Source organism: Odocoileus virginianus, unplaced genomic scaffold (assembly GCF_023699985.2).
Source record: "Odocoileus virginianus isolate 20LAN1187 ecotype Illinois unplaced genomic scaffold, Ovbor_1.2 Unplaced_Contig_5, whole genome shotgun sequence".
Classification (NCBI taxonomy): domain Eukaryota; kingdom Metazoa; phylum Chordata; class Mammalia; order Artiodactyla; family Cervidae; genus Odocoileus; species Odocoileus virginianus.
Window position 1 is genome coordinate 2,026,621 of NW_027224322.1, and position 13,327 is coordinate 2,039,947.

At 44.4% G+C, this 13,327-nt stretch overlaps 1 protein-coding gene across 1 annotated transcript; it reads left to right on the forward strand.

Annotated features, from left to right (window-relative positions):
- The first annotated feature begins 4,829 nt into the window (after positions 1 to 4,829).
- LOC110141395 (olfactory receptor 9S13-like) lies at positions 4,830 to 5,909 on the forward strand. Its single transcript, XM_020900301.2, has one exon. The coding sequence runs from the start codon at positions 4,923 to 4,925 to the stop codon at positions 5,907 to 5,909; it is 987 nt and encodes a 328-aa protein (XP_020755960.2). The 5' UTR covers positions 4,830 to 4,922.
- Positions 5,910 to 13,327: the final 7,418 nt, after the last annotated feature.

Here is a 13,327-nt window from a genome sequence, read left to right on the forward strand (position 1 = left end):
ATACCATACTTTATTGAAAAAAAACAAAGAAAAAGTGAGTAAATTAGCGTCTTTCTAAAGAGGTGTTTGCAAGCAGTTAAGCTATGTTTTCATGTTTAAAGCAATTTTAAATAACTGAACTAGAAAATGGAAGGTTTGGGAAAGGTGATCAAGATCTATACAGAGTACATTTTGACATAGAAGTTGGAGAGACATCATACTCCTAAGATAGGGGAGTGAAGGTATATGTTGCTGACCTTGCCAGGTGAAAGCAAGCTCCCTCTCTACCCTCCTGTATCAGGCATCATCACCACCACAACTAATTAACACACAGTTGGTGACTCATAACAATAGGAATTTACTCTCTTGCCGGTCTGGAGGAATGATGTCCAAAATCAAGTTTTCAGGATGGTCTGCTGCCCTCGAAATCTCTAGGAAAACATTCTTCTTTACTCTGCCTGGCTTCTGGAGGCTCCTTGGCACTGCTTCCTTGCTGGCGCATCACTCCAAACTCTGCCCAGTCTTTACATGCCCACCACCCTGTGTCTCTCTCTGTACCATTTCCTCTTCCTAGAAGGACACCAGTCTTTGGATGTAGGGCCCACCAAACGCAGTATGAATCTTCCCACGTGGCTCAGTGGTAAAGAATCTGCCTGCAATGTAGGGAGATGTGGATTTGATCCCTGGGTCAGGAAGATACCCTGGAGAAGGAAATGGCAGCCCACTCCAGTATTCTTGCCTGGGAAATTCCATGGACAGAGGAGCTGATGGGACTACAGTTCATGGGGTCACAAAAGAGTCGGACACAACTGAGCAACTAAACAACAATCCAGCATGACCTCCTTCTAAGTAATTCATTTGAAAACACCTTAGTTCAGTGATATTCTATGTGTTTCAAGAGAATTTATATTCTGCAGTTGCTGATTATAGTGTTCTATCTATTCCCAGTAGGTGCCTTTAGCCAATATTTTGAACCAGTTCTAACACATGACTACAATTTTCCTGCTTCTTTTGTTAGCTACTGAGTGAGAGAAATATCAACCATGCTGGGTGTTTTTCATTTCTTTTTAACTCTGTCAGCTTCTACTATGTATATTTTTAATCATACTACTCATATAAAATTTAAACTTTTCAGATATGCACTTGGATTGAACATTTTCATTTATACTTATCCCTTTATAAGCATTTTTTCTCCTGTAATCCTTTTTGTCTAATGATTATTGAGATATAGCAGCCTTGCTCTTTTTTTAGAATATTTATTATACTATTTTTTCAGCTTACTTTCATACTTTCTACGTTTTAATATTATACATATATCACCTTTATACTTTGATTTGGGATTTCTGTCCAGGATTAAAATGTTTTGTTTGAATAGATACATTTACTCAACCTGCACTGAAGGAAGGGCCACAATGTGACTTAGAGAGGGCTGTGTTGTTTCCATGGGCACAGAGTCCTGAACATCACTCTTCATCACACCAACACACCAGGATGAAGCAGAGGAGGAAGGCAGGTTGTGGGCCAGGAAGTCACACCTGCAGTCCTGGGGAGGCCTTTCCAAAGAGGGTCACTAGGTCACTCTAAGTTAACTTGCTTCTCATTAGATGAACCCCAGTACTCCGGAGGGATATCTGGCTTCCTGACTCCTCTGTTTGGACTGAGATGTATCAGAGGAAGTTTCACCACAGGACTGCATCTTCCTGGGACCCAGGGAGTTGGGAGTCCCAGTGCACTCAGAGGCCAAGTAACAGCTAATTGGCCATTTGAGGCCAAGAGTCCCAGCTGCACCACGCGGAGAGCATCTTCCCCGCAGAGTGACCTAAAGATGGAGATGCCATGAATACTAGCCAGCTCAGGGACAGGACAAAGAGGAACAGGTGAGTTGAGCCTACCCCACCTCCTGCTTGTACCAAGTCTAAAGACCCAAGTGTTTCCTGCATCAGGAACTTGGAGCACTTGGCCTGCCTCTCACTGTGACCGCAGGTGCCTTTCTCTGAAACCTCCCCAATCACACTTCACTACACAGGAAGCTAGATCTGAACAGAGTGGAAGGTCTTCTGTACCAACTCATTATCATCAGCACAGACCTGGGTCAGGAGCCCTGTTGACCCTGGGAGCAAAAGGTCCTCGGTGAGTCATGCCCCTTCTGACATCACAGGAGCAGTTCAGTCATCACTTAGCAGGGTGTGGATCAGCATCACTGACAGATGAGTCCTGGGAGCCTGAAGCCTGATCAACACTCTCCTCCCACCCCCACCCCACCCTCCGCCACCCACCTACTACTATGAGCCAGGGTAGGTTATGGCAAGGTCCGAAATTTCAAGAGTAGAAATAATAAGAGGTCTCATATAAATGCAGGATTTAATCTAATGCCTGAGATTCTATATTTCTGACAATCTCCAGGTGATGCTGGTGCTGTGGGAGTAACAAGTTTACCTGAAGGACTCAAGCATAGTTAATACAAATGGAGGCTTGTGGACAACAGTAGCCTTTTTGCTTTATCTGGGAAGGTACATCTCAGGCTCAACTCACAAGCAGGTTTACTGAAGCAGCAACCATAGGCTTGTTGAGTCATTTCAATAAGCCAAGGCAATGTGTGAGTTTGTTTTTTCAGAAACCAAGCTTGGTTTCTGAAGTAAACTTGTCAATCTCTACTCATGGGCTTCCTCAGACATCCTAGGGGTCACTGTTGTGATGACCAAAGGCCCCTGAGGTGGGCAAACTGAAAAGAGAACAGAAACCCCAGGGGACATAGAAGCAAGTCAGCCAGCCTGCAGTGATGGGGAAAAGATGGTCACTGTGGTCACGGTGAACCTATTGTGTGTATGGCCAGGGAGTGAATAGAATGGACAGCAAAAGCTTGGCCATGATGAAAGTGACTGTTTGCACAGGACGCGGGTGGGAGGTCAGGGTGGGCGGCCATGGAGGGTAAGGCAGACCGCCGACTCTGCTCTTAGCAGCAGCTTCAAACACATATTATACTGAACCTTGCCTGAGCATCCAGGTCAGACTGTCCCCTCTGCCGTCATGTGAGAGTTGGAGTCAAGTCTGCCAGAAGAGGAAAACTGGACAACCTACATGGTCGTCCACCTTCTCTTTTGTTGGAAAGAATGAGCTCTCTCAGACCACCTTCTAAGAAAACTTAAGGTTGAGAGGGAATAGGCACCACTGACCACCCATCCTCTGCCCACACAGCGCCACTCCCAGGCCAGCACTGTGATGCTGCAGATATGACCTCTAGGGAACATGAAAGAGCTCTGAAATCGACTTCCACCCTCTTACTAATCCTCTTCGCCTTCCTAGGAGGCACTATGGCTCTGTATCCACCTTCCTTCACCACTCCTTCTCATTTAGGATGGATCTTCCCCCAACCATTCCTCTGGCCATCACAGAACTGGTTCCCATGTCCCACGTGAGTGTAGTGGTCAGCTCTGCTAAGGACAAATAAGGGAGTGCTAGGCTGTGACAGGGACAGGAAGAAGCACCTATGGAAGATCCAAAAGATGCAGATGTGACAGGGTTGAAAGTAAGGTGTCAGTTGCTGAGTCGTGTCTGACTCTTTGTGACCCCATAGACTCTAGCCTGCCAGGCTCCTCTGTCCATGGAATTCTCCAGGCAAGAATGCTGGAGTGGGTAGACATTCCCTTCTCCAGGGGATCTTCCCAACCCAGGGATTGAACCCAGGTCTCCTACATTGCAGGCAGATTCCTTACCGTCTGAGCCACCAATGTTAATGGTTACCAGAGTTCAAAGCAATCAAGCCTTCATGGTGTGCCAAGGAGCCAGATGCATGGAGTAAGGACAGAGATGACATACCCATGTGCTGAATGTGTTAAAGTGTCTGTCTTGCTGCATCTGTGGCCATGAAGCTGGGCTGTCCCCCGTCCATAGATCGTCCAGTATCTGGACACTGCAAGGAAGAACCTTTAAAATATCAAGGATGCAGAGATCTCTAACGATGATTGCCATCAAGGCCCCAGCTCAGGGACAAAGATGTCAAGTTGGATCTCAGGGCCTGCAGGAAAGACAGGCAAAGCACCAGACTAGCCTGGTGAGGGCAGGGCCCTGATGTGCTGGTAGACCAGCCTGGAGATAGAACTGTCATCGAATAACATCCTGATGGCACGAAGTGTTCAACAATTTCTGAAATTAAAGAATGAGTTAAAAAACGGAAAGTGAAGTCGCTCAGTCATGTCCAACTCTTTGCAACCCCATGGACTGTAGCCTACCAGGCTCCTCTGTCCATGGGATTTTCCAGACAAGAGTACTGGAGTGGGTTGCCATTTCCTTCAGGGGCAAAAATACAGGATAAGATACCAGAGAAGGTTCAGAAATGGCACAGCTCAGGATCAAACCCATGGGAAGGGAGAACATGTCCTTTAAAGCAAGGACAAGGAGATGGAAGCCATTCTTACACAGTAGACTCTCAGCTCGACATGACCCCTGGAACCATCTCATAGCAAACACTCAGAGGCTCCCACAGAGTGAGTGTTTCAAGCATACTTTGTTGCTGTTTAGTGGCTTGGTTGTGTCCAACTCTTTGTGACCCCATGACTGTAAATCTCCAAGCTCTTCTGTCCATGAGTTTTCCCAGGCAAGAATACTGGAGTGGGTTGCCATTTCCTTCTCCAGGAGATCTTTCCAACCCAGGGATCGAACCCGAGTCTCCTGCATTGCAAGCAGATTCTTTACCTCTGAGCCACCAGGGAAACCCTCCAAGCACACTTAGATATTAGTAAATCAGAGGAAATGTTTGCCATTTCAGGTCAGTCTGAGTTCATCAAGAGACAAACAGGGCAGCTGGTGGTCTGTTGGTCAGTGGGCTGTGAGGCCCTGAAGGGTTCCTGTTCTCCAAGAGAGTTCCCTTGTGACTTTGACCTGCTCCCTCACGCTGCATTTCTCCTGCTCTCTGCTGTCTGCCGCTTGTGGCTCAGCTGAAAGCCATGTCACCCCAAGGCGATGGAAACCTCTCAGAGATGCCTCTGCAGGAGTTCATGCTGGAGGGATTTGCGGGTGGCCCACAGGCCCAGGCCCTGCTCTTCACCCTGTTCCTGGCCCTGTATGTGGTGGCCGTCCTGGGGAACCTCACCATGATCGTGCTCATCACCCTGGATGCCCGTCTGCACTCCCCAATGTACTTCTTCCTCAAGAACCTCTCCTTCCTGGACCTGTGCTACTCATCTGTCATCGCCCCCAAGGCCCTGGCCAACTTCCTGTCAAGTTTATCCTCCAAGTTTATCACTTTTGAGGGATGTATTATTCAATTTTTCTTCTTCTCCCTACTGGGCACCACTGAGGCATTCCTCCTGGCTGTGATGGCCTATGACCGCTTCGTGGCCATCTGCAGCCCCCTGCGCTACCCCATCTCCATGCGCCCCTCGGTCTGTGCCCGCCTGGTGCTGGGCTCCTACTGCGGGGGCTGCCTCAACTCCATCCTGCAGACCAGCTTCACATTCAGCCTCCCGTTCTGCAGCTCCAACCACATCGACCACTTCTTCTGTGATGTGCCGCCTCTGCTCAAACTCGCCTGTGCTGACACTACCATCAATGAGCTGGTCATGTTTGCCATCTCTGGCCTCATCATCTTGGGCACCATACTCATGGTCCTCATCTCTTACGGCTACATCACAGGGACCATCCTGAGGATGCGCTCAGGAGGAGGGAGACACAAGCCCTTCTCCACCTGCGGCTCCCACATGACAGCCGTGTCCCTCTTTTATGGGACTGTCTTTGTCATGTATGCCCAGCCAGGAGCTGTGGAGTCCATGGAGCAGGGCAAGGTGGTCTCTGTCTTCTACACCCTGGTCATCCCGATGCTCAACCCCCTCATCTACAGTCTAAGAAACAAGGATGTGAAGGATGCCCTGTGGAGATTGGGGCAGAAACACACAGCCATGTGGAGGATGATGGCCAGAGAGACAGGGTCTTGAGATCAGGACAAGATGGTTTCATGGAAGGGACTGGATCTGGTTTGAGAAATTCATCCCCTATTTATCTAATTCACTGTTTCATCCAGTGTTACATTCTACTCTTTGTGAAGCACATGATGCTCCACAAACTGCAAGTGTAAGAAATAAAGATAGATAAGGCATCTTCATTCCCACTAGAGAACTAATGACCTATATTATCCAAGACCTTAATCTTGAAATTTGCATAAAACAGTGGGCAGAGTGATTAGCAGAGTCTTTGAAACAGCATGCATGACCCAAGTTCAACTTCCTCTGGTGAAGGTATTAAATGACACAAACTCTGGTGCCTCTCTTTTCCCTTTATTTCTAAATCTATGTAAATATGTGCTCAGCAATCTCCCTGGACCACCTAGAAGAGGGGCCCTAGGACACTCGGCCTTGTCCCTTTCTTGGTGATAGCCTGGGTCACCAGAGCCAATTAACAGTTAGGAAGACCATGCTTCCCTTCAATCCTGCATGTGGCTGTTCTTCCACCTCCCGCTTCTGTTCACTGATGCCGCCACCCAACAAGGCAGGGAGCACCTGTGCCCCTGCTTCAGAGGCCCCTTGTGCTCCCTCTCCAGGGTTCTCCCCGCAGACAGCAGCTGGGAGCCCCAGGGAGTCAGCGTGGATACCCAAACTTCAACTGACACTTTATACCACCCAGGCTGGCAGGTGACAGCTTCCCATTTGTGATCCTTCATCAGCACAGACATCTCTGAATAAAGACGAAGGTCCGGCTAGCTGCAGCAGAGGGCAGGGGAGGAAAGGGAAGGTGTACTTTCTTGGAGAGAGCATTGCTCCTTGCTCTCTCTCTCTCTCTCACTCCCTGGGAGCCTGGTCCCTTAACCTTGAGCTGCATGTTCAGAGCTTCATTGTCATGCTCCATGAAACTCAACACACAGTCTGGATTCAGAACCCAATGGCCTCCTTATGGTGTCTTACTTTGGAAGAGTCATCCACTCCCATGGTCACTACCAGGAGGTTGTCCTCTGGACACAAGGGTGGTCGGTCCCCAGTAGGGTCAGTGGGGATGGGCCCTGCCTCTCTGGTCACAGCTCTCCATCTTCTCTCTTGGCTCAGGAGGACCGTGGGGAGGGGCTCACACCCTGTCATCAGGCTGCTGCTCACCGTTGCTCAGTTGGGACCTACTCAGAGGCCTCTACCAGATTCTTGTTCCTATTGTCTCATATTTGAGCTCCAAACTTAGTTCTAAGTCTTCCATAGATTACTGTATTTTCTTGATATAATGCTGCAATTCTTTGAAAAGTTCCCCCAGTTTTCAGCAGCAAAATGACATGTTTTATTATTGTTTCATGCTGTATTATTCTATCTCCTATTTTCCTTTCTTCCTCTCTTTTGTCTCCTCTCTCTTCCTCCTTCCCTCCCCTTTTTCTTCCTTCTTTTTTTTCTTTCCTCCCTTTCTAATCTCTCTCTTTCCCTCACCTATCTCTCTCTTTCATTTTATTGTTTGCCATTCCATGAAACTCCAGAATTATCTTGGGTCTTCTACCATCTTAATTTAAATTTCTTTTTTTCTTTTCATTTATTTTTATTAGTTGGAGGCTAATTACTTTACAGTATTGTAGTGGGTGTTTTGCCATACATTGACATGAATCAGCCATGGATTTACATGTGTTCCCCATCCCTGATCCCCTCCCTGCCTCCCTCTCCATCCCATCCCTCTGGGTCTTCCCAGTGCACCAGCCCCAAGCACTTGTCTCATGCATCCAGCCTGGACTGGTGATCTGTTTCACCCTTGATAATATACATGTTTCAATGCTATTCTCTCAGAACATCCCACCCTCGCCTTCTCCTACAGAGTCCAAAAGTCTGTTCTGTACATCTGTGTCTCTTTTTCTGTTTTGCATATAGGGTTATCGTTACCATCTTTTTAAATTCTGTATATATGCATTAGTATACTGTATTGGTCTTTATCTTTCTGGCTTACTTCACTCTGTATAATGGGCTCCAGTTTCATCCATCTCATTAGAACTGATTCAAATGAATTCAGCAGATGAATGGATAAGGAAGCTATGGTACATATACACAATGGAATATTACTCAGCCATTAAAAAGAATTCATTTAATTTAAATTTCTAAAGGAAATAGAAAAATACAATCTTTTTATACAAGTGTGTATTTCTTATCATATGTGCAATCTGATGGTGCCAACAGTATAATATCAGTAGTTCTTAGTAGAGCAACGTTAATTTTCACTTTCAAATAAATCAGGAAAGCAAGTTAAATATTAGATGAAATAGAAATTGCCCTATACTGTGGAAGAAAATTATTTTTAAAACCCTGTAAGTTGGCTTTACTCTATGTAAACCTACGTTTCAGACTGTAATGAAGGGAATTATACAGTGTTAGAAGTGGTTTATTTTTTTGTTCATCCTTGTATAATTCTTTGCAAGCTGCTGACACATACTTGGTTCTTTGTTCACATCTAATGCTGGTGTATAAGTCGAGTTCTCTGTTAAGCAGACGCTGAACTCCAAAACGTACATGATACAGCTCTAGTTTGCTTGTTGTGTTTCAGTGGAAAATAAACACATCACATTTCAACACAAAACACGTTGTAGTTTTGATGCTGATCTTACAGTAAAGTTTAGAAGTTTCTACCTATTAATGCAAAAATCAATTGTTGTAACTAATTTTGAGTGTAGTTCAGTCATGTTAGCATACTCACCTCACTGTGTATCAGATCTCCAGAACTTTATCATCTTGCAAACCTGGAACTCCACACCCCTAAATAATAACTCTCTGTTTCCCCCTTACCTTCACCCTTGGCAGTCACCATTCTACTTTCTGTCTCCACAAACGTGACTTATTTAGATGCCCCAGGTAAGTAAAGCATACAGTATTTGTCTTTTTGTATCTGGTTGCTTCATTTAACATAGAATCCTCAAGGTTTAGCCATGGTGCAGCATGTGGCAGGATTTCAATCATTTTCAGGACTGAATAGTAATCCATCACATGTATATACAACTTTTGGCTTATCCCTTCATCCACCTAGGAACACGTGGGTTGCCTCCACATTTTGGCTATGTTGAAGAATGTGCTATGTAAATGGGCATGCAAATATCTCAGAGAGACTGCCTTTCTTCTTTCTTTTTTTTTAGTATATATTCAGGTGTTTGATTGTATCATATGGTTATCTTTTCTCACTTTGAGGGAAATCTTATATGACTTTTCTAAGTGGCTATATTATTTTGCTTCCTTCCAACAGTGCAAAACTCTTCCATTTTATTCACATAATAGTCAACATATGTTCTTTTCTCTTTCATTTGAGCCATCATAAATGATAGTGAAGTATTATCTCTGTTGCTTTTATTTCCCTTACAATTAGTGATTTTGAGCATTTTCTCAAGTTTAATGGCAATCTATGGATCATCTTTTAGAGAAATAGCTTCAAGTATTAAGGTTGGTGCAAAAGTAATTGTGGTTTTGCATTGTTGAACTTTGCCATTTGATATTGGAATACATTCTTAAATAAATGTGGTTATATTATACATCATTTTAATGCACATTTCTCACTTTATGTTTTTTGCTAATGACTTATTACTTGCTGTGTATTTTATATTTATTTTAGACTAGGGAAATGATGCTAGACAAAAAGCAAATTTGAGTGATTTTCTTATTTGAGTTCAAAATGGGTTGTAAAGCAGCAGAGACAACTGCAACATCAACAACTTTGGCCCAGGAACTGCTAATGAACATACAGTGCAGTGGTGGTTCAAGAAGTTTTGCAAAGGAGATGAGAGCCTTGAAGATGAGGAGCACAGTGGCCGGCCATCAGAAGTTGACAACAACCAATTGAGAGGACCATCAAAGCTGATCCTCTTACAACTACACAAGAAGTTGCTGAAGAACTCAATGTCGACCATTCTGTGGTCATTTGGCATTTGAAGCAAATTGGAAAGATGAAAAAGCTCAGTAAGTGGGTGCCTCATGAGCTGATTGCAAATCAAAAAAATCATTTTTGAAATGTCATCTTCTCTTATTCTATGCAACAACAAAAAACCATTTCTTGATCAGATTGTGATTTGTGGGAGTGTATGGAGAAAGTAACATGGAAACATACATTACCATTTGTAAACTAGGTAGCCAGTGGGAATTTTCTGTATGACTCAAGGAACTCAAATCAGGACTAGGTAACAGCCTAGTGGAAGGTCGCTGCTATGAGTGAAGGACGCTGGGATTATTGGCCTCTGTGGGAGAGGAATTCAATGTGGGGCCAGTGACGAGGCTTCACTGATCAGAGCTTTTGTGTAACAAAGTTTTATTAAAGTATAAAAGAGACAGAGAAAGCTTCTGACTGACATCAGAAGGAGACAGAAACAGTGTCCCCTTACTAGTTTTTAGCAAGGAGCTATATACCTATCAGCAAGCTGCTAATTAGAGAAAGGAAATGCCTCAAAACTGAGAGAGTTGCACCAGGCCCCTCACCCACAACATGCATTTTGAGATAGCATTGGCACAAGGTGAGTCATCCTGGGCCATAAAACAATTGACATGAATCTTGAAGAAAGGCAGATTTCCAAGCAAATATATAGTTCATTAACATAACTTAAGAAAAAAGTATTTCCATGAGAAAAACACATTGGTTAGCTCAAGGTTTGAGATAAGCTAAGTTAAGTCAGAACCAGGTGCTGTCATGACAACAGAGAAAAGTAAAAAAAAAAAAAAAAATGTGGTCCAGGCTTGGGTTGGAAAAGAACTTCCAGACATGAGACAAAATGAGGGGGAAATAAAGTTTATTAGACTGGGAGATGCTGTTAGAACAGCAGGCCAGCTCAAAGGAGATCCAACGTTGAACAGGGGTCCTTAGTCCAATTTTATACCCAGGGTACAAGGAGTGGGATAGGGGTCTTGTGGGTCATTTGCTGATTGGATGAGGCACGTATACTGGGTGGGGGAAGAGTAAGGCAAATACCTTCTCCCTGTGGGGTAGGAGGGGAGACAGGTTATACTGCTCAGGAGGACCTGAAATCCATTAATAGTTACAACATGGGGGAGGGAAGGACGATAAGGGTCTGGTTTTTCTGTTCCTGCATTCCAAGACCCTCCTTGGTTTTATCTGCTCTTTCGTCCTTGGGTCACCACATTCCTCCCTCTCTTTATTTTTAGGGCCAATTCTTTGGCCCCTGTTGATACCCTGCTCATGTCTAACTATCTACCTACTTCACTTTTCAGTCCTTTGGGAACACAGTCTGGAAGGAAAAGGGGCGATGACCGCTCTGACTTCTTCAGGCTGCAGGGGCATCAGGGGCTCTGGGTTCCCTTTGTCTGCTCTCTGTCACGGTGCATTTACATAGGGAGATGAGAGTCCATGGAGTGATAAGGTGACTTGTTTCCGTGTTGTCCGGGTGTTGGTCAGGGAATAGTCTTGTCGTACTACCACTTGGAGATTTGTTGTATTCTAGAAGAAATAAACTTAACAAGAAAGTCAAAGGTACACAGCCCAAAGATTAATAGAAGTAGAAAAGCTGCTCAGGGGCTAGCCAGGAGAACCAGGACCAGACATTGGTTCGTGAATTAGTGTTTCTCTAGGTACAAGAAGATGCAAGAATTTGGGCTCATAAAATCTTTACCTGAAAACATCTGACTATCTGAAGGCCGGTTCTTCTGGGTTTTTCCCAGAGCACAGAGTGCCTTATTTCTGATCTCCACCCTGAACTCCTTTCAGGGGGTGTTGAAGGTCAGCAGCTTGCAGTGGTCATGATGTAATCTTTGTAGAGGCAGCTGGCAAGTGCCAACTTCCAGTCAGCAGGGTCCCTTCATAGCCACATATTTGACCATGCTTTGGGGGCATTTCATGGCATTGTGTCCCACGGTGCTGGGAAGGCTCATTCCCAGGTCTAGGGAAGATTCCATTGATAGGCCACTCAGTGTGCTGTTATTGGACCAGGCCTTGTGAGTAGCAAAAGTCTCTGGACCATACCTGTCTTACTAGCCTCTTGGTCCAGGAAAATATTCCCTCTTGTTGCTTCTTCCCATATCTAGAGTTACATTATTACAATCATTGATCTCATTTTATCACAGGCTCAGTCACACATCTAGTAACATAAGAAACAACCTTCTTAAACAAGCAACATAGAAAATAATATACCTAACAGTTATTAGTAAGGTCACAAGCAAGAATTTAAGTCAAGAGCGTTCATTAGGTATAGCCCAGTATACCCCAGTCATCTGACTTAGTTAAATGATTATCAATTCAGTTCAGTCACTCAGTTGTGTTCGACTCTTTGCGACCCCATGAATCGCAGCATGCCAGGCCTCTCTGTCCATCACAAACTCCCGGAGTTTACTCAAACTCATGCCCATCGAGTCGGTGATGCCATCCAGCCATCTCATCCTCTGTCCCCTTCTCCTCCTGCCCCCCATCCCTCCCAGCATCAGGGTCTTTTCCAACGAGTCAAAATGATTATACCCAGGTATTAATCTCCTGGTTGTACATCATGGAGCATCTGATCTTTATCTGAAGATTGGTTACTGAGATAAGCTTTAGAAACAAACTTAGAGTGTCCTTTTTAATAATGTAATTAAACATTTTAGGAGTATAACAACAAAGAACTATCTCAGAAGTGAGTCGTAGTAAACACAGACCTTAATTAACAAAACTAGAACTTAATATTAAGTGAAATATAATTTTTTTTTGTCATTGTGAGGGCATTAACCCTGTAGCCAGGGAAGGCTTTAACCCATCAAATAAAAATGAGGTTTGTCAGGGAGCCAGGAAAAGCCAAGTGGCCATCTTGGATTTCCCATAGCCCTGACTCTTTGATTTACAGCTATTGTTCACCCATTTTTAATTCCCTGATTTAGGAGTAGACTGTTGCCATGTTTTTAGATGCTGAAGCTGAAACTCCAATACTTTGGCCACCTCATGCAAAGAGTTGACTCATTGGGAAAGACCATGATGCTGGGAGGGATTGGAGGCAGGAGGAGAAGGGGATGACAGAGGATGAGATGGCTGGATGGCATCACTGACTCGATGGGCATGAGTTTGAGTAAACTCCAGGAGTTTGTGATGGACAGGGAGGCCTGGTGTGCTGTGATTCATGGGGTCACAAAGGGTCAGACACGACTGAGCGACTGAACTGAACTGAACTGAAGGACATCAGGATAGCAAAAGTCTAACAGTGAGGGCTTATTTTTTGTAGAAGCAGAATGAGCTTTGTCTACATGTACCATAATCTTAAATAATGCTTATTTACTTTACCAAAGTAACAAAAGATTTTAAAAACAAATATAAATCACTTAAAGGCAAAGAAATTCATAATCTGTTATTGAAAGCTTCATTCTAAGAAAACTTTGTTCTCTTAACATAGAGAGTAGACTAAATTCCAGTCTGTTACCAGTTTACCAGATAACAAACAAAATTTGTTTATTGG